Source organism: Gymnogyps californianus, chromosome 5 (genome assembly GCF_018139145.2).
Source record: "Gymnogyps californianus isolate 813 chromosome 5, ASM1813914v2, whole genome shotgun sequence".
Classification (NCBI taxonomy): domain Eukaryota; kingdom Metazoa; phylum Chordata; class Aves; order Accipitriformes; family Cathartidae; genus Gymnogyps; species Gymnogyps californianus.
Window position 1 is genome coordinate 11,188,962 of NC_059475.1, and position 22,108 is coordinate 11,211,069.

At 40.1% G+C, this 22,108-nt stretch overlaps 1 protein-coding gene across 1 annotated transcript in view; it reads right to left on the reverse strand.

Moving 5' to 3' along the window:
• MICAL2 (microtubule associated monooxygenase, calponin and LIM domain containing 2) overlaps window positions 1–22,108 on the reverse strand; it is a 109,165-nt gene that overhangs the window by 45,363 nt on the left and 41,694 nt on the right. Inside the window, exons 19-24 of the mRNA XM_050897014.1 lie at window positions 21,508–21,639; window positions 12,546–12,653; window positions 10,413–10,599; window positions 9,248–9,336; window positions 8,530–8,910; window positions 5,857–5,914 (exon numbers count right to left, since the gene is read on the reverse strand). Of these exons, the coding sequence (XP_050752971.1) occupies window positions 5,857–5,914; window positions 8,530–8,910; window positions 9,248–9,336; window positions 10,413–10,599; window positions 12,546–12,653; window positions 21,508–21,639 (955 nt within the window). The remainder of the gene's footprint in view (window positions 1–5,856; window positions 5,915–8,529; window positions 8,911–9,247; window positions 9,337–10,412; window positions 10,600–12,545; window positions 12,654–21,507; window positions 21,640–22,108) is intronic.

Here is a 22,108-nt window from a genome sequence, read left to right on the forward strand (position 1 = left end):
CACAGCTGAAATGAACCCGTTGAGCTCAGGGATGAGATACAGAGCAGAAAGCGCTCACCAGGGAAGCACAGCCCACGTGGGACTGTGAGAGTGGATGGGGGAACTACGACACGTCCAGCTTGGTTAGACCTTGGTCTTGCTGCGGTACACTGGTTACCAGCCCACACTGGAGTGAAACCTGAGCTCAAACCTGCTATAGCTTCAGCTGTGCCCTGTAACCTGAGCTTCAAAACATATAAGGCTGCATGGGAGGATCGCCTGTGTTAAGAGTTTGAAACTGAAGACATCCCATTAAGGTATTACACAGATTTGCCTTAGGAGGCTATAGGGCTTCTAGCAGCATTCCCAAACTGATGTCCTGTCCAAACTTTGACTTTTCATCACACCTGAGAGACCGCCAGGTAGGTTTTTGTCCTTGAAAAAGGACTCCTGTAAAAGATATGATGTCTGACATTTCACAGATTTCAGTTCTTGCCACATTTCTCCTTCTTTTTCCTCGTGCTTGCTTCATACATCTACAGAAGTCATTTCCATGTTATGGTGGCTAACAAATGGCAAAGAATAAAGGCAACCAGCTCTCCCATTATCCATGGGGTGGCACACTGCTCCCTGTGGCAGTGGGGCCAGATCGCCTGCCCGGCTTCCAACTAGCAGCGCCTACAAATGCTTTCCTGCTGCCCCTTCTCCACCCATGGCCCAGTGACAGGCTCCTCCACGGCCCCCTCCTCCTGTCCCCACGCCAGGCGCCCACCTTCTCCCACTCCCCCGTGGACCCACGCCAGCACCTACACAAGTTCTTCAGCAACAAAGCACTTTTTTAAAGTATCCATTACTTACTCAATAAACAGACACTTCTGAATTCAGGCATGAAATACAACCAGGGAATTTGAAGTTGGCAAAGCAAGGCAGAGCCCAAAGCACATGACTTTTGATTGCATCCGGGACGGTGCACATTAATGCTCTAATACAAACTAAGCAAAAATTAATAGAGATAAAGGAAAAAGCAACTCAGTGAAAACCTGCTAGATATACTGAACATATATCTTTAGGGAAAAATTGCTTCTCAAACAAAAACTGCTTCGATAACACACTATTTCTATAATTTTAGAGTAAATACGTATTTTATCAGAGCAATCTGTGTTAGTCTGGTATATTAATGCATGTAGTAATTGTGAATTTGGAGTGCGGTGACAACAGTTTCAGTCTCTAGAGTGATCAGTGTCTGTCAAAATAATATTTTTTGCACACAGACTCAAAGCACCAAAAACCTTAAAACAAAGACATGAATGAATACCTGCAGAATAAATGCTGAAAGAGCAAATTCAAGACTATAGCAACATGCAAATTTCTTTGTAATTTCACATTTCAAAAAAACACATCAGAAATCCCATCCATTTCAAACAAGTTTGGAGCCCACCACCTGATGAGATGAGATCAAAGCCTCCCTTCTTTTTATGTTAACACAGCTCATGAAAAAAAGGAAAAAGACTTGGAGAAATATTTACATGACTAATATGTGTACTTGGATCAAGCATTAATACATAATGTCTTCTGATCTTCAGCAATATGATCTTTCATGAAAAAAAATCAAGTCATCTGCAAACATGTCATGCCTTCAAAAACATAAATATTAATGCAGAATTCAGTGCATTTCAGAACTCACTGTTTTGATTGGAATGTGAGGAAATGAGTGAGCCAGAAGTGAATTAAAGCCCATTATAGTAACTAATTGCCATAATGTTGTGGGAAAACGCAGACCATAGCCCTTGCTTGAGGTTGGAATACATACAGAAGCAACTTTCACTGGCATTTTATTGCTGTAGCAATCTAGAAGAGACCGAGAGGAATAGAAATTACTCTTCTTGGTAGAGTTAATGAAAGGCTGATGTTTGAATTTGAGCAATTTTAAGAAGTTTTGTCTGTACTCTTTTTTTCAAATCAAGTATGTTTAAAAACTGCAAGATCTTTTTCATTATAAAGCATTAGCATAATTAAAATAAAGGAAGGTTACTCTTACAGAATCCAGATATGTTTGGTTTTCATTAACAGACATCTAGGCAGGTAATGCTGCCTTACTTTGAGAATGAAAGATTAGCCTGGCTTTTCAAAAAAAGCCCATCTGTGTACCTATTTCCAATCCAAATGGCCCTACTGGCAACAGACAAGTTCAGAACCCATTTGAACCAGTATACAGAAGAGGAAAGAAAGAGCAACTCCTGTGCCTGCCAGACATAGCAAACGTCACCTCTGCACTTCTAGTGCTATAATGGCATCTATAACATGAAGTAGCTTTCAAGTCTTAGAAAGCATTAACTATGTAAAGAGGCATTAGTATCATTTGCTCCAAAACCATGATTTTTGGAAGGCACCCAGTTCAGCGGCAGCTCGAGACCAGAGTAGCAGCCTGTTTGCCTTTCAAACAAGCACTGCTGCCAATTCCAGCCATGCGAAGGGACGAAGCCTTACTGCTTTGGTGTGCATTTATACCAGTGAGTGCTTGCTGGAGACTGAGAGCACTGGAGCTTTTGGAGAGAGCTCAACACAAGCGCAGTAGGAGGATTCAGGCCTCCTATTCACAGGTAGGTCTGCTCACATGGCCAGAGGAGGACAGGAGTCCCAAATTAGGCTTGTTAAATTCACATAGAACTTAATCCACTAGTCTCTTCCTTTAGCAGCATTACTGGGAGCAAATCAGGGAATATTTAGTTTTATTATGTAATGATTTTGACTGAAGGGAGGGAACTAACACAAACTTGTTCCCCTCACGTTGCTCATTTTATCTGTTTTATTTCTTTTCCATAAACAGTGTCCTGTCTTGTCCACTAGCGTTCCAGGACATGGACTGTTTACTGCTAGGTATATCCCTCTAGTGATAGGATGTTAGTGATTTGACTTTTTGGGCCTTCTGTGCTACCACGAGAAACACAATTACAACAACTCTAGACTCTAACATTACCCCAGTTCCAAGTTATTGTATTGATATTTTAGCAGGAATAAGTGAAACTTTATGAGAACAGCATGAACATCTGATGCCTCTCAAAGCTTCAGTGCCAAACAAATCATCACTTTCTGTAGACACAAAAACCTCTTCTGATGTTTCCATGCCACTGTCTCTGCCTAAAATGATCAAGTAAAGATGGCAGAAGTGAGCTTGCTCCAAAACTGTAAATTGTGCAAAGAGTAAATTTAGTTTTACCCGAATTGCTTTGTCCATTACAATTAAGGAAGTGCCAAGTATTGTCTTAAATGGTATTTGTTGCCCTATGTTTTCATTATGCAAATCATCTCCCCCTCAGACAGCAAACTTTCTACTGTGCACGGTGGCTTTTTCTTTGGCAGGGAAGATGCAATAGTTCATTGGGAATAACATTGGTTGTTCTTTAGCAACGTTGTCTTTAGCAACACTTTCAAAAAATTCGTTTCTGTCAAACAACCCTAGTGAGGCTCAGTTTGAATTCACTTTAAAAAAAATATATCACACAATCTTTCCATTAAATTATTGGGACTATTCTTTCTGGGATTTGTTTTCTTCTTGGAATACAAAGGAAGAAATTATAGCTTAAGAACTGCAGAGCAAGCAAAAGAAAGAACATGAAGGGGAAGAAGACTTAGGAAAGCTTTTTTGGAGAACCTGCTGTTTAAAAAGAACCAAAACACCAGCTTTAAAAACAAAAAAAGAAAATTTAAAAAAGCCATGACAGAGCAAAGGAAGGCAAAATAAATAAATAAATAAAACAAGGCCACTGTTAACAGGCCACCAGTCACCATTAGCTGCAGCTTCCAGGGGTGCAGAAGATACAGGCAGCTTGCAAATAGCACTCCAGAGCCAGTAGCAAAGGTAAAGCTTTACCCACAGTTATTACCTGCTTTTCCTGTACACGATATAAAATCCCAAACGCATTAGTGTGACCTTTATGACATTTGTTAATGTGTAAAATAGAAACGTAAGGAAAGGTAACAGAAGTCGAAGAGAAGAGGACAAGTGCCATTTGTGTATGCAATACAAGCAACCCCCATGCTCACCAACACCAACGTATCATTCCCAGGAAGGCTAAATCCCAACACCAGGCACCTCCTGATCAGCAGGGGATGCGATAACTTGTCAAGTACCCCGACGTATATCCCTTTCAAAAGGGGGACACATGCAATTATACCACCACAGTGAAACTCTCTGGCCTTTGGGTCAGGCCACAATAAAGATAACACAACAGCATCCACCAGAAGAAGAATTTGCAAAATGAGTGTGAAGTCACTATTAAGTGTCCTCAGGAAATATTTTTAAAAGGAAGAGATGAAACAAGGAGACTTATAAAGAACTACATTTATTTTTGTTTACAGCAGATATCATAAATAAAGCTAAAACAATTTTCACTGTGTGCAAAATACAGAATTTCCATGTGAAAATTTAAATACAGCGTTAAAAACTATTTAATAAAAATATTCAGGTAAGATTATAAAGTAAAATGAAGACAGAAGATTTAGGAGGAGAAGGACAGAATCCTCACTGGTCAGGAAGAGCTAGGAAGACTCTGTAACAGAGGGTAAAAAACACAGCAATGGGAAGTGGTTTGAAATGGCAGACCTTTATGTCATGACCTTCATCTCAAAGCATGCTGAGCTTTGTAACAAAACACCGTAGCCCTGAAATACACAGGAAGTCATGTCCTAACCATTTGTGCAGGAAGTGACGCTTAAAATACAGAGAGGTTTCTGTGTGGGCACAGCGTGGGGACTTTCAAAGCCATCAAGACATTTTAGGATACCCACACAAATTAAATAATATTGCTTTAGTCACACAAACATACAGGTCAGCAAGATAAGGAGTGTGGGGCTCTGGCCCTGCAGCCCTTCCACATTCCTGGCTGAGGTGTGTGAAGTGGGGCAGGTGGCAGAGGATGTTTGGCCCCTCCTGAAAATTGCTGCTTAGATCAATTCCTGAAGGCCCTTCCCTTTGAAAGGGTTCCTCAGCAGGGAAGGCTGGGTCATGACCATGTCAACCAACACCTTAGTGCACTTGCTTGTCAGACTGAGCCCTTGGTTCTTGTTTGGATTCATTTCCCCTTCTAGATTATCAACATGTGATTACACATACTGGAACTTACGTAAAAAATACATACAAAATAATCGCACAAATTTGTCATGGAGAGTAGCGGCAACGTCTCATGCAGCAAGACAAACCCATTCATCAGAGTGGCAAATGGGGCCTAGTTAATCAGTTAACAAAACAATTCAAACCAAAACACTCTGGTTATATAAACTTTGATATTACACACTAAAAATAGCATGCACATTGCTGTTAGGCCTGCCTACTATGTTACTTGGGGTGGAAGACTGGAATTTGCATCGCTTTGGCTACTTTTTCAACAGGATCCTTTTATATCGTACTTTTCCAGTATGAAAGCAAAGAAGTGCTTAGAAAGCGCCACAGTGCTCAAACGGTGCTTGCTCTTTGCATATTTGAGCTCAATGGAAATAGGTGCTCACTCTAACCAGGAGAATCAGCTGGCTAATCTTGTCCTGGCCTTATTTTAAATCTTTCCTTCAATACTTTGAAAGAAATAAGGCTTTAATTAGTTCTTTCAGGAAACAATTTACTTGCCTAACTTACCTTAAAGGCACAAGGAAGTGCACATGCACAGACACAGAGAGAAAAACATTCTCTACAGAGAGCGCAGACATTACTCTTCTGGAACCATGAACTCAGCAACAGGTTAAATGATCGTGCCAAAGCTTGCATCCATTAATATACCAGACACACACAGTTTGCTCCAAAAGTCTTAAAAAAAACATGCAATGAAATGCTGTCAAACAACAGTGTTAGTCACAATTTTGGAACTGGCAAGCGGAAAAAATCACCTGAGAGCAGAAAGGCTTCAGCCAGTGAGTCGGTGCAGCACCGGAATGATGAATTGGACTAAAAGCAATGAGGGAGATTGACAGAGAAGACAGCAGGAAAAAAAACACAGAGCTTAACTTGGTTACATAGGAAAGCATCAGAAAGATTACATAGGCACAAAGAAGAATTGGCCAAAATGAAACTGCCTTTTTTCATTAAATCATGAACAAGGACAAATAGGTATGAATCTTACTAGCAGAATATTAAGATGAAGAGATTTTTAAAAATCTACCAATTAGATTGATACCAATAAAAAACCTTCCCAACAGAATGACCTGCAAAATCCCAGTGGAATGTGCAACGTAATTAAGATTCCACAGGAAAATGTTTTCATTATGCAAGTTCCTGAATTCTGTTGTGGGACTGTAGGGATTTTATTCCCCATTATATAAATCTATATAAAGCCAATACCATCTTTTTAATTTTTTATTTTATTTTTAGACTTTCTACTAGTAAGGTTCATTTGCTTTAAATTCATTGGACATCAGAGATTTCCAAGTTTCTTACTATATCACCATTTTCTGTAAGTTTACCATTATGCTCACTCTGCTGAAAAGCAGAAAATTTCCTATAGTAAACAGCAGGAGAAAATTTCAGGAAAAAGTGTTCCTAAAGACTGTGCTGTTGACAAACTGAAATCAAAATTGACGGCAAGCCAAATTTTAAAACTTTACCACTTAGCAGTTTGCTGTGTTGCAGGAGTAACATGGTAAATCGCACCGCAGATTTTTTCCTTTTTAGGGTGAAACAATTACTATCATTAGCAAATAGTTAAAAAGTATACAGTGTTCCAAAGTAGTTTTTTAAAAATGCTATAAAAAAGGTACAGATACATTTCTTTACATATATACAGATGCCCACCATGTTACTATAATTGTTGCTATGTCCAGTCAATATTCCAGCAAAGTTTTGCTGAATACATGCTTGAGCGTTAATGGCAATTTATTTCAAAGGAATGCTACCTTATACCTAAACAATTTTCTTCAAGCACTTTTTCCAAGTTCTGTGCATATACTTAACAATTTTTTCCCAAAATACATAATCACTCTAAAATGCGAAAAGCTTTATCCTTGTAGTTTAAAGAAAGTCAAACTATCTAGAAGAAAAATCCAGTTTGTCATTTATTTTAAACAGAAGACACATTTCCTTTTAATACCTAAGAAACAAAACAATTCAAATCATCTTTTCCCACATTATGTTAAAAAAAAATCAAAAACTGCCAGCCCATAAGCAGCACAGTCATTTAAGACCACTGGACGGTGATCCTCAACTTTGGTACTAACTGAATGGGACATTATTTCCTATTATTTAAGCCACATTCTTTTGGCTAGAAATAAATGCTACAGATGCGTTTAGTTTTAGGCTATACATATTACCATGTTTATGTATTTACCTATTTCCTGGTTAACTTCTGAATTTAAACATTTAAGTATTTGAGAGGCAGGGAGCATGCTTACCTCACTGGCTAACTAGACTGAAAGTAATCAGAATTTGGGATGTTGGTGTCTCCTTGCTGTTAAGTAGCTTATTTAACCTGTTTCGACACCTTCTGATTAAGGTAGACCTTGTTGAGAGACATCTGAAAGAAATTTACTTAAGGGCTGCTCCAGATAATAGAATTTGACCTTTCTGCCATCAGCTTTACACATTGAAAAGAACAAAATACCCAACTAAGAAGTAATCTCCTTAGAATATGTTTGTAGGTTTTTGTTGTTTGTTCTAAACTTGTATTTTTAAAAAATTCCAAAAGACAACAGGAGCAGTGCCTACCCAGAGGCACAACAGCAGTGATTTCAGTTACAAATGAGTGCTCCATAAATTGATATTCCTCAAATCAGCCATCTAATGAGGAAGCCTCAACTTGAGGAATAAGTCAGGTCTAATTACACTACCAGTTCCTTTGACTTACAGTTTCAATCAAACCTTCACTCAACTAAGATTTGCTCTTCAAATTTATTTCAAAACTTTAAATTAGTAGTACAGATTATACCCACTATCAACAAAGAGTATCTATCACACGTAAGAAATGTAAAAGGCATGACTAGAAGCAATGTGAATTAAGTACATGATTTTTGCTTTTTTTTAAAACATATTCATGCAAGTTATAAACCTCATAACCCAGAGCAAAGATGAAAGCAAGGAAAAAAAAAAAAAAAAGGTATGCGCCATATTCAGGTTTCAAAACCCAGTCATTTGTCATAAATATTACCCAAACATCTGAAAGAACACACATTCTTTCTTGATCTAACGAAAAAAAGAAAAAAAAAGGGGGGGGGGGAAGGGGGGCGCAGGGAGAAGAATGGTTTTAAAGTGTACCACCCCCACAATGGTCTGATCACAGGACAAAACGGGGGGGTGGCGATCTACAAAATATCCTTCATCTGTCTCAGTGTTCTGGAAATGTGTCTGGACACTGCCCTTCAAGCTCTAACATACAGTACATTTTATATTGAAAATCTTGATTGCACTTTGTTTATATCAGAAGGAATCCACTGTTCATTTAAGTCACACATTAAATTGCATGAAAAGTAAAAAAAACCAAACAAAAAAAACCCCCTCAGGAAAATACTGAGGCTGTTAATTTTGAAAATCTGAAAGGCACAACTGAGCAAGACACGTAGAAGAATTTAAACCCTATAGAATTTTTTCACCCATTCAAGCACATTTTCAAGTGATAGCTCTGCTTCCCGGTACATATGAGTAAGTACCTCTAGAAGAGCACAGAGGAATGGCACACCAAGGCTCAAGAGTTCGTACAAGTAGGTATAGTTATATGCATTGTCCCTGAAATGAAGATTGGTAGCGTGCAGAAAACCATGCATCCAGTTAGACAGGCGTCTGGGAATGTCAAGCAGATCCCTTGTCACCCGAAGGGGCCAGCTTAGCGTATCCCTAAAGAAGGAAGTCAGGATACCTGGGGACCTGTCCTCTGGACTGCTAGCAGTAGACAAAGTGCTTTCTGTGGTCGTGTCTGTGGGTTTGGGTTCCTCTTTCTTCCATGCTTCTGTTGCCTCCTTATATAAAGCATTAAAAAAAAAGTTAAATATACTTCTAAAATATGGAATGTCCAGTTTCTGTTACTGTTTTTAAGTCTTTATATATATTTTCATTTCCAATTGCTCTTAAGTTCAACTTTACTTTGTATATGAAAAGCTAAATGCCATTGAGAACCAGACTATAAATATGCCAAACTCATAGAACCAGGAGGTAATATTTTAGTATTGATTTTACTACTTCTGGACATTAGGTAGAAAACATCTCACACACACACATACACACACAAGTATTGCACCCTGCTCCAGATAAAGCTGCCTCAACATTTCTTGCATTAGTAATATAACCAATACATACCTTTCCTTGGATCTGTAATGTTGCTCTTCTCTTTCTGTGTTTAGTACTGATTTTGCAGTGCGTAAAATGAGGTTTACAGTAAAATTTACCTACAAGAGAAAAAATAAATATGATATGATATTTTATCTATATGTCTATGGACTGAAAACCCACTGTTGCATCTATAAAAAGATGAAATCAGGACAATTAATGGTTGGGCAGCAAAAGGAATGGGAAACTTGCCACCGACTGAATAGCTCACAGCTCTGAATGGGTTTCTTTTACAGTACACAGATCTGCACATTTGTTAAATAAGGCAACATCATTCCTCTACCACACAGGTTTAAGATTAATAAATGGCAGAAAAACAAGATTCTATAAATACCAAGTCACAAACCAACACAAGACATCAAGCAGCAAAAAGTCAAATAATCAGTTCAAAAAAGTCTTTGCAGAAGATTCTCTGGACTGCAAAAGAAACACCTTTGGCCTCGAGTCTTTAATCCTTTCGCAGAAGGAGATCAGGTTAATACACCAATCTACTCAAATCATTTGGGAGTGGCAAAAGAATTTCAATTCAGTTTAATAATTGCCCTCTAAACCAAAAAAAAAAAAGGGCAAAAAATAATTCCCCATCTCCAAACCCCAGGCTGTAGGTGGGATTGAGTGCCCAAGATCTGAACCTCCTGTTCTACAGCAGACTGGAATAAATTACACTGCTGCTTGGCCAGTACTACTGCTTTCAACTCCTGAGCTGTAACTCTTGAAAGAAATAACCTATATTCCCCTCATCCATGTAAATCTGCCACTATCATGGCTTATCCTTATAAATCACATTATTTAATGGCCAGTTATAAATGAGAGATAAGAATAATTCTGTATTGTTGGAGAAAAATCACCTTTTTTCCCCCCTGCTTTGACCTGTGATTGGACAAACTGCATTTTGGTCACTCAACTTGTTTTCCACTGAGAATTTCTTCATTTAAAGCTCAGGTCTGTCATAACTGGATTCTTCTGAAAGACTAGAACTGCCAGTACAAGGACTCAAAGATCAGCATGGACGCAAACAACATACTTGGCAGACCTCCTCCTGACCGAGCTACTTGGCCAGGTCTTTTTCCCTAGTTCCATTAAAAGCATCAATACTCAGACATTTTAAAATATTCTTAAATAGTTCCTATATTACCTTCTTCAACATCAAAGCCATAAATTCCTAAACGGAGTGTTGTAGAACATATTTCACACTTGAAGCACTCCCTATGAAAGAAGTGGCCTTCTGCACTCAGCCGCTCCATAACATATACCCGTTTTTTGCAGAAATAACAAATGTCACTCCCCCCGATAGACTGAGGAAATTCTTTTCGCAGAGTTCCCTGTTAAAAGATAAAAATAGAAATGCACATAAAGCCATTGCACTACACCCAGATATAAATTCTTATTAAGTGGGCGGCTGCTTTAGCTGCTTGAAGTTTTACACAGCACCCTCCACACACAATTAAAATAAGCATCAGTCAGCTTTTTTATTACTCATTTGCTGCAACTCTGGAGGTTTATGCAGCAATTCATAAACCAGACATCACAAGGACTTTAAGGGCTGAGTTTTCAGCTGGACTTGCATCCAGCTTCCCTCTGGGAGTTCACCAACATTCTGTGTTTACTCAGTACAAGAGCAGCATCAGCCCCAAATGCTCATTCATCACCCTGCACCACGCTGGCTCAGGCACTCGCATCTCACGGCTGGGGGCACCAGTGTTACTCAGAAGAGGGCAAAGGCAGACCTCGCCAGCCTCGAACAACAGACATGCATTTGGAGCTAAGAAAACAGGCCCCCTGAAGACTCAGTTCATACACACCCTGGAGGAAGATGTAGGCTCGTGCTTTAAGGTTCAGGAAGAAAAATTGACAGGCTTCGATGCTGGTGTCTGAACTACCATTTACATTGCCGCAGACATGCTTCCTCTCTCAGCCATGTTTCTCCTGAGACTACAGCCCATGCTGAGGCTTGGTTTGTTTTAAAAATCAATTTAATTCCTACCACAGACATTCAGAATATTTTTAACTCATTGGACTTTAAAATATGATCCCTATTAACAACTTGAAACTAAAAAAAAAAAAAAAAAAAGTTTTTGTTGAATTTGGGCTGGCAATTAACATTAATTGCCACAAATCTCATCCTCTCTGGATATACAGGCAAAAGGTACAGAAAAATAAATTATAAATGGATTAGATGCCACTGGGCTTCCCTTTTCTTATTAGAGGCAGGTATGAGGATGTTACCTTGCATTATTGTGTTATGCCTAGTTATAGGTCGGTACAGATGAGCATCCTGTCTCTACCACAGCCATGACCATCTCCCTCCGCTTCCACCATCCCTGCTGCCACAGGAGAGGTACCACGCATGAGACAGAGGAGGCGCAGGCTTGGCAGAGTCCAGGCACATTCAGACAGCAGCACACAGTCCACACAACTCATCTTTAATTTGCCAGCAAAAGGCGGCCTTGGAACAATTTTTTGATGTTAATTGCAAGTCACAATTGTCATTGTCACATTGTCTGGTGCTTAAAAGTTGAGAAACCTATTCCAAATCCACCATTAGTAATCCATTTTGCTGTGATGGCTCATTTCAGAACATGAAATTTTCCAAACGAACAACCATGCAAATGCAAAAATATACAAATGCATTTTTTAAAATAAGATGTTAATAGAACAGATAGTTACAATGAAGCAGAAGCAATTGGGTTTAGTACTGACTAATAAGTAAGTGTCATCACCACAACACAACACCTTACTTTGCTTCCCAATACCTGACAGCTCTGAGCAGTGGAGGCAGGAGATGGGGAATGAGGAATGGGGCAAGAACCTGTAGCTCTGTCCAGAGACTGCTTCTGAATTCAACACAGAACAGTGTCAGAGTTTAAAAACAGCTCTCTTCAAAATGAGGCACGGTGATTCAGCATTTGTGTGTTAAAAATAACTGCATAAACATGTACGGTACAAAACTTTCTTTAGAAGCCACCCTGATTATTAATTGTCTTCTGTTACTAATTGTACCAGTAATTACATTTAATAAAAGCCTCCTGAAGTTTTAATTCATACAAAGAAGTAATAAAAATATAAATAGAAGACATGGCGAGCAACATTTCCAGCACATCCACACATCAGCATATTTTGCCAATATGCACTTGATTCCTTAATAAGTATTAGACTAAGACCTTTCATAATGCTTAAAGTGCTCCACACCAGGGTCTTAAGACAGGATGACATTCTGGAAACACCACTCTTAAGTCAAGTTATTGTTTCTTTGTGGGTTTACTCTTACCAGTTCAAGGGGGGGAAGCTGTGGCTTGGGTCTGTGATCATTCACATACAGATTGACAAGAACTTCAGCCACAGCTCCAATTGCATGTGAGACATTTCCTACAGTCATCTAACCAGAAAAGGGGAGAAGATGAAGAATAGAAGGAAGAGCTTTAGTTATTCTTGAAAAATAATTTAATGAGAAAAGGACAAGAATGATTTGAAAACATGCAAACAACGATAAAGAGAGGCTAGGAAAAAGAGCAGAGGCAAAGTCTAGCAGAGCACAAGCATGTTCATGCATGATCAGCATGGTCCAGCTGGTGGCCACACAAGGCTTCCGTGCAGCCCGCACACTACTCCCTGCGGATGATGGAGAAATAGCTGCTGGGAGCAAACGCTGCTCCCACAGTACAAGGCCTCCCGCTGTGTCCATGTGTCCTGGTTTCGGCTGGGATAGAGTTAATTTTCCTCCTAGTAACTGGTACAGTGCTGTGTTTTGGATTTAGTGTGAGAATAATGTTGATAACACGCTGATGGTTTAGTTGTTGCTAAGTAGCACTTCTCTTAAGCCAAGGATTTTTCAGTTTCCCATGCTCTGCCAGCAAGCAGGTGTGCAAGAAGCTGGGAGGGAGCACAGCCAGGGCAGCTGACCTGAACTAGCCAAAGGGGTATTCCATACCATGGAACACCATGCCCAGTATATAAACAGGGGGGAGTTGGCCAGGAGGGGCAGATCGCTGCTTGGGCATCGGTCAGCAGGTGGTGAGCAACTGCATTGTGCATCACTTGGCTTTTCTTGGGTGTTATTTCTCTTTTTGTTATATTCCTTTTCATTACAATTATTATTATTATTATATTATTAGTTAGTAGTGTATTTTATTTTACTTTAGTTATTAAACTGTTTTTATCTTAACCCACGAGTTTTACTTTTTTTTTTTTTCCTCCTCCCCATCCCACTGGGAGGGGGGAGGGGGAAGCGGCTGTGTGGTGCTGAGTTGCTGGCTGGGGTTAAACCACGACACCATGAAAGGCTGAGCTGGGAGCTACTGCCTGGCTATCAGGGCTGGACCATTCTGATAGATTAAAAAAACCCCTATTATTCAATTTGACTTCTTGGGACTTTGTTGTTATATTTCAGAACAGGGGTGGGGACTAAACTTCACATTAATGGACCACAAACTGTGGCATTTCAGGAAACATTCTATGAAAATGTACTAGAAGTCCCACACAGAAATGTTTTGCTGATGCTCCCAGAGCAACTATTCTCCCTCTCCCCAGTGACTCATCTTAACACCAGGGAAAAGTGGAGAAACTACGCTCATGAAAGGAAGACATCTCCTTTAATCTGCTTCATCACACTATTGCAGCCACGAATGTTAGGCTGTTTCTAACCAAATTTATCAAATAGGCCTGCAAGGAGGCCTTGGGCTGTGGCTCCAAATGCACCGTAGCCAGACCACTGACTGCATGGTCCAGGGTTCCTTGCCAAAACACATGCTTGGGGACTGGAAAAGAAGAAAGGTGTGTGTGCGTGTGCATATTTGTGTGTGAGTGGCAGGCAGGTAAGGCAGGTACTCTAGTTCTCTGTTCCTGGAAAAAAAAGACTGTGAAGACTTCATATATTTACAGAAATATTTTCTACCCTAAACCAAATTTCCCGTAGTGATTTTGATTTTAGTTTTATAGTCAATATAAGATCCTACAACCTCTCTGGTAGCAAAGGCAGCAAGGGCCATCCTGGTATGGCCAGGGATCTGATACTCTGCTTCTGAAGTCAGGACATTTTTTTTTTTTTTTCTAGAGGATCCATGATCTCATATCTTACGCTCTATTTGCCTCCCACAGAGCCCAAATTTTAAGTCCCACACTTCTCATTGAAATGATTTTTCTACTACCACCACACCAAATCTTGCTAACAGAAAGGTTTTAAAATATCAGAAAGTTACCATGAAGAAAGGAAAAAAATATAAATGCAATGGTATTCGTGATACTTCAAAATATTTTTAAAGCATTTTCTATCAAGTTTAAAAACAACTATAATGCATTGTGGGTGTGTTTTCAAAAATTATGATGGATTAAAATATTCTTGCTAATAAAAAAAATTCAAGGGAACATGTCCACTGCCTTACAGCTCCCCTTATCTTTTGAGAATTATCCCATAATTAACTTAACATCCAGGCAGATATAAAATATGTATGTTAAGATGACAAAGTGGTACATTAAAATTATAAACCAATATGAGAAGTGAGATTACTTGCTGCTACAGGAAAACTATGTTCCTTTTTATTAAGATCACAGAAGACAAAATTTTCCTCCCCAAAATTCTGCACCTCTGAATATGCTGAGCAACTTTTAGGCCACATACAATTTATTACCCATGAGCTCCTAGATAAAAGAAAGTGTTCAAAGTCAGTTGAAGAAGAAAGTTTACCTTGAACTAGTTAAACTCTGGAGCAATCAGTTAAACAATAAGGCTATGCTTAAAGTGCAAGTAGTTGAATTTCAGGAAAAGTATCCTTGAGCCTGAACTACACCTTGAAATTCATCAGGTTGGTTGACTTCTGTTCTCCACCCATTGGAGCAATCTATGTCAACATTAAAGCAGTCAAAACAAGAAAATTGCATGTTTATACATACTTTAAAAAATGTGATTAAAAGGAAATGTTCTTGTAATGAATGTGAATTCACATTCCATGTAAAAGCAAATGGGATTTCAATTTAATCTAGCAACCAAAAGATCGCTGACCGCTCTCCTCTCCTAATCAACAACCACCAACACAAACATTGTTGCTACTCACCAGCGGGGAGGGCAGGAAGCAAGTGGACTTGAGGACTGACTAGATCTCATTGTAGAGAAACTGTTTAATAAGGACAATTTACTGCGGGAAGATCTCTACCGGTTCTCCTTACTGAACTGGGTATGCGGGTAGTCAAGAGGAGAACAATTTGCTCCAGCCTCGGTACTGCACCTTTCAGATGCCTTGCAGAGGGATCTAGATAGATTGGAGCATGGGGCAGTGATTAAGGGGATGAAATTTAACAAGTCCAAATGCCAGATCCTGCACCTAGGATGGAGTAACGCCAGGCACAAGTATAAATTGGGAGAGGAGTGGCTGGAGAGCGGCCCTGCAGAAAGGGATCTGGGGGTGCTGGTTGACAGCAGGCTCAACAGGAGTCAGCAGCGTGCCCCAGCAGCCAAGAGGGCAAACCGCATCCTGGGGTGCATCAAACACAGTATAACCAGCCGGTCAAAAGAGGTGATTATCCCGCTGTATTCAGCGCTGGTGCGGCCTCACCTTGAGTACTGTGTGCAGTTCTGGGCCCCACAATTTAAGCAGGATGTTAAGGTCCTTGAGTGCGTCCAGAGGAGGGCAAAGCTGGTGAAAGGGTTGGAAGGCATGTCCTATGAGGAGCGGCTAAGGACTTTGGGTTTGTCTAGTTTGGAGAAAAGGAGGCTGAGGGGTGACCTCATTGCTCTCTACAGCTTCCTGAGGAGGGGAAGTGGAGAGGGAGGTGCTGATCTCTTCTCCCGCTATCCAGTGACAGGACGCATGGGAATGGTTCAAAGCGGCGTCAGGGGAGGTTCAGACTGGACGTGAGGAAGCATTTCTTTACTGAGAGGGTGGTCAAACACTGGAACAGGCTTCCTAGAGAGGTGGTCGATGCCCCAGACCTGTCAGTGTTTAAGAGGCATTTGGACAATGCCCTTAATACCATGCTTTAACTTTTGGTCAACCCTGAATTGGTCAGGCAGTTGGACTAGCTGATTGTTGTAGGCCCCTTCCAAGTGAAATATTCTATTCTATTCAAATGCCATTCAGTCACAAAATAGAAGTATCACGGCAGGACAAGAATCCACCGGGACAGTCCCATGAGCACCTGCCACCATCAGAAACTCGCAGAGAATGGGAGCGACAGGGCATGCAAAAGCAGTGCTGCCCTGCAAGGCTCGTGACTTCTGCCCTCATATGACAACAGCACAACTGTCGAGCAACCCCCTGTGTCTTCTCTAAACCTCACCCTGCTTATGGACAAGGGATTCAATAACATCCTCACCCATTTAATCGTGTAAGTGTAACAAACTCCAGTTGCAGGAGAGGGTCTGACTCCAAATTTACGCACATTCCTTCAGAGAACCTGTCAGCTCTTACACAGCTTAGCTTTGGTCAATAGCACACAGATCTCTGCCTGCCTGATGCTGCTCATGTACCCTAGAAACTCAGTATACACATAATAGGTTTTATATTTTGCTCGTGCACTTACTACCCTTGAGGCTACTGGTGTACGTGAAGTCCCACACATGCATGCAATTTTGGAGTGCTCGGGCCACTATCAATATGTAACAGGCTACCGCTCACAATTCAGGCAGGTTTATACCAGTAGCTTTAAATCTTTTGTTGGAAAGGAACCTTAAAGAGTTACCTTACATGGTGAGTTTCAGGAAACAACCAAGAAAACACTTGAAAATCCCCCAAGTGTTTGTGATTTACTAAGACTACTGACCTGTCAATGACATGTTGCCAAAGCTTTTCAGCAGCTTGATCAGGGTAGTTATTAATGTGGGAAGAGAAAGCTGCCTTCTGTATTTCCCTGTGCTATTATTTATAACACCACAGCCAACCAATAAGTAAGCCTCAGTAGTATTTTCATAAAACAAAGGAAATATGCTCTCTGCCTCCAAAAGCATACAATGCTTCCCCTTTGTTGTTTCATATTCTTAATGATTTTCCTGGTCTTATTTTGCTTTGAGGGCAATTTATTTACTTTCGGTACCACCTGCTACATATGTTTTACCTCTGAGATAAACAACATTTGAGTAATAAGTTACTGTGTGTAGGAAACACCCAAGCCCTGCTTACTGCTGGTAATTAGAGTCACGTCACTGAAGGGAAGTAGTTGGTCCAAACTCTGCAGGCAGCAAAGCCTATTGATTGCAACATCTTCATAGTTCTTATGACGTATTGTGTGGATTCACTCATGCAAAGCTCAGATGAACATAGTTTTTTGAAGGTCAATCCAACTTTAAACAGAAAACAGGAATAACCAAAGCCCAGCCTGTAATATAATATTTGTTAATTCATAATTCTACCCATGTGAATTTTGACAGTTAATTAAAGCTAGAAGGTAGTTTTGATTATTACTGGGAACTTGCATATAGTGTCATATAGAAGTTAATTCTTAATAAGTTGTAATGACTGTATGTCTTTAAAAGAAACAATACGCTTCCATAGCCTTCCTTTCAAGTGCTCCTTTCAGGACTGAGGCTTAATAACAGGTTTCTGTTATAAGACAGTATGATTTCTTAGCCACCATTTTCAATAAATATGCCACCAAACCAACACTGTTCCAATGAAAATTCGACAGATGTAAAGGATCATCATGTCTGATAACAATCTCAGTACTCACTTGGAATTAAAATGACAGTACTAACTATTTAAAGGATGGGAGGGTGCTGATATTTATAGGTCATATCTCATGAAGTCTTACAAAATGCAAGAGACTTCTATTATCTTCTGTTCTTCTGCTGGGAAAAAGCAGAAACACTGAGAGTGACGTGAGGGAGCTCTTTCTGTTGGCTTAGCAGTCCTGAAGCCCTTTTTCATACTGAGGTCTAGACTTACCTAGTGATATCTCTCAGAACAGAGACCAGAAATACAAATTCTGAGTCCTATAACCCCACCCTCAAGATAACACAAACACAGGCATTACCAGTACATATTCACAGCAGGGAGGTCCAAACATACTGTGAAATTATCATGCACAGTACTTGAAAATGCGCACTTCGCACCTGAAATATTATCAAATTTTATTTATATAGTGCTGCACATTTAACCAGTGTTTTATAGAGTATGATAAAATTTTCATGTTCTGAGAAGTGTACAATCTTAAGAGATAAAACACAGGGACAACAATTTAACCATGAAACGGCATGGACAGATTGCTTTTTATGAAGTCAAGGCTGCAGCAGGTGTTCCCTGAAGATTTAATACTCTTACAGTAAAAACAGCAGTAAGAAATCTGCTTCTGGAAAAATTTTGCTTGAGAAACAACAAAAGGTAAGCCAAAACATGGCCTGTGTAACTTGAAGAGGAACAGAACTTAAATTGCCAAAGAGAGGTAAAGCTAAAGTAACAGGGGTATCACAGGACTGAATCGACCTCACAGCACATGAATAGTATGGAGAACAAAAGTCTTGCACATCCATTAACACCTCACCAGCACATCACCAACGCAAATAAGGGTCCTGGACATAGGTCCAAAGGGCCATTGAGTCCATCCCCTGTCCCCAGGGCAGGATCCACTTTACTTGTGTAAAGTGCACGTTGGCATAACCTGCTCCAAAAGGTGTCCGTGCTGCAGACTGCAGATCTCCCCCAGCACCCTGCTCCTTACTATTCAAGGGTCCCCTATCCCCATACCCAAGCCTGACCTGAATCTCCATTTCCATGGTGACTGTCCATCACCCCTTACTGTGCCGTTAGTGGGCACGGACGACAGGTACCCTCCCCTTCTCTGCAACAGCCTTGCGCAGACGCCATGGCTGACTGACCCTGTCTAACCCCTCCATTCCATCTTAGTTACCCCTGTAGCAAGGACAGCACCAACAATGTCACTTGTGCTCACTGGCAACCCTGGAAAGGAAACTCAAAGGGGGTTTTTGCCTTTTTTTTTTTTTTTTTTTTTTTTAAATCTACTTACTACCTTTCCCATTGAAATATCTACAGTAATCCATCATCACTTGGGATTCATTTGGATCAGCTTTCTATTATCGCATCTGCCTCAAAGGGGAGCAAAGTAAAAGTTTGCCTGTTCATTATCAGACCTGCTGTTTAAAAATTCTCAACTATGCCATGCCAAACGCACCATATTTAGACATACGTAATGCATACAGTGTACAAGAGGACCTAAGCCTGTACAATCCTATGGAGCAGTATACTAGGCATCAAGATGTTCATGCATGTAGATCTGCCAAAGAATACATGTAGTCCTACCTAACCAGCCAAATATCTACCAAATGAGATGAATGTATATTTACTGTGCTGGTGACAGAACAAGATTTTCTTGCCTCAGCTGTGCTGCATTCTGCCATTACCTCTGGAGAGAGCATTTTTCAATTGAAGTAAACTCAGCCTGAGTGAAATGAAGTCACAAACAGCTATTGCTACACCATTTAAATACAATGGCAAACTAATAAAAGGCTGTGAGTGCACTTTAAACAAAACGCAATTGAATTAAAACATCCAAAAATGATTGCTCAGGCCAAACGTTCTCTAAGAAAAAATTTTAAAATCCCAGTAAAATTATTGCTCACAGAGTTTCCATATGATTAAGAGCCTAGTTCTCATAGTCTAAAGGGTTGTTCACATAGTTTTTTGGGTTTTTTTAATTCTCTTTGCAGTGTCACAATAGCTCTCCAAATCAAATGAGCACCAGGCCCCGATATTTTGGAAACCATTACTTAGCTTAAAACCCATCACATGCTATACCTCCTAGGTCATAAAAAGTAAGAGGTAAATCCAGGCAAAGGAATTATTTTGAAGCTGAAGGGAATTAGGGGATTACTGCAGTAAGGCACCTGCTGGGCTTGCAGCGTCCTTGAAGGGCTGTGTAGCCTATATTTTTGGGGGGAATGAGAGGAAGGGAGTCTTTTCAGCACAGCTCTATCTCAACCGAGGAACATGCCTTTGCAAACTGCAAGTCAGCTCAATATCTACCTGCTCAGTTACTGCTGAGGCTGTGAGCCCAATTTCCAACCAGCAGTAACAATATGGTGCAAAATAACCTAAAAAGATCTAGACCAATTGCACTAAATGATCCTGCTGAACGCCCACCAGACGGGAAATTACCTTCAGCCATGGCTTACCTGAAGTTGGGCAATATTCATGACTATTTCATAGAACTACTGTTATTTAAATACAACAAAAGCAGGCAGAATGCCTTGCTCATCCTCACGGTAAATGGAGACAGTACCCCATTTTGCCAAACAGCACTTCTTTCATGTGTCAGGCAGCAGAGCTGCCAGCTCCAGCAGCACCTGCATTGGGTCACAGCAGTCACCTTCAATACTTCTAGAAACTTGATCTTTCCACTTTTATTTCCACACCAACCCTATTCAATACTGCAGTGTTCCCAGACTGCTGCTACATAATCTGTGGGTGAAGGAAAAGGAACCCGGGCGTTTACCTGCCCTGAAAAGCTGAAAAATATCAAACTTTCTTCAATTAAAATCCTTCTAAAACAAGGGGATTTAGAAGCCAATGTCATCTTAACTTCCACAGATAAAAGCACAGCCCATTGTAACATCAGCATCAGTAGTAAGAGCTGAGTATCTCCGATTCAAGTGTTATCTAATTGCTTTCATTCAGAGTATGCATGTTTCCTCTCTGTAAAATTTGCTGTTACAAAAAACTGTATTCTAGCAATTAATGTGCAGAAGTTTAAAGTAGATATAAGTAAACAAACAAAACAACAACAAAAATCTGTCTGTATTGACAAGTTCTCGTACAATTCTAAGACATGTCCTCCAGTTAAAATAATCATTATTGTGCAGGTTCTCCCCTGCAGTCCAGATGGATATTCTTATGAGAAGAAACACAAATGCCACCCAAGAACAACTAACCAATCCCATAACATCCAGTTAGCTATTCAATGGGAAGCTCTTTCTCCGCTAGGCATGTCTATGGTATTATCCAACAACAGGACATTTAAAATAAGCAGCAATGCAAAATTTTCAGAATTGAAGCAAAAAATTTTGTTAACTATTTGCTTTGTTCTTCACCTTTATACCTGAATTATTTTTAACAATGACTTTCCTCTTACAAACATGCAGAATTAACAACAGTGAACAAAGTAAAGTTTGATTCAAATGTGAAATACAACCTATACAACAGATCTGCTGGCAGCACCTTTCATCCAAGCCATTTCTCAAGCAGCTTTAGCGCAAGTTTGGATTTTACAGGAAAAATCTGTTAATAGAGTACCTGTCTAGAAGGAAGAGCAGGGGAAGCTGAACCGACAGATGACGGAGAAGAGGCAGCAGCTGAATCATGAGGTGGAGGGCAAGAGGGAGTTGGGGGCTGAGAATGGGGTAAGCCTTTAGTAGGTAGCTTATTCTGTGTAGAGCAGAAACAGGAGAGTTATCCAAGAGACAGTGACATTAGCACAGGTTAAGAGAATAATTTCACAGTCATGCATCAAAGAAACAGAAAGATAATAACTACAATTCTGCTCTTTTATCTATTTCTGCACAGTGAGGAGCCATGGAAATCACCACGGCAAAACCTTCACGGCAAATGATATTATTGCACTCAGTTTTCTTATCAAAAGTATTTACAGTGGGCAGTAAGGTAAGATAGTGCTGGGAGAAAGCATAACAAAACTTAGGAAATGCCAGATTGCACTAAGAGCTACTGCTCACCAATTCATTAGAATCTGTGAGCTACCAGTGTATGCTTAAGCACAAGACATGGTTTATTCTAACACGTTTCTCTCGTGCTAAAGTACTCTGACTAGCTTTATGATTTAGATTGTGTTTTACCTCGAAGTGTGCAACAATATTTAAACAAAGCTTTTTACCATTTT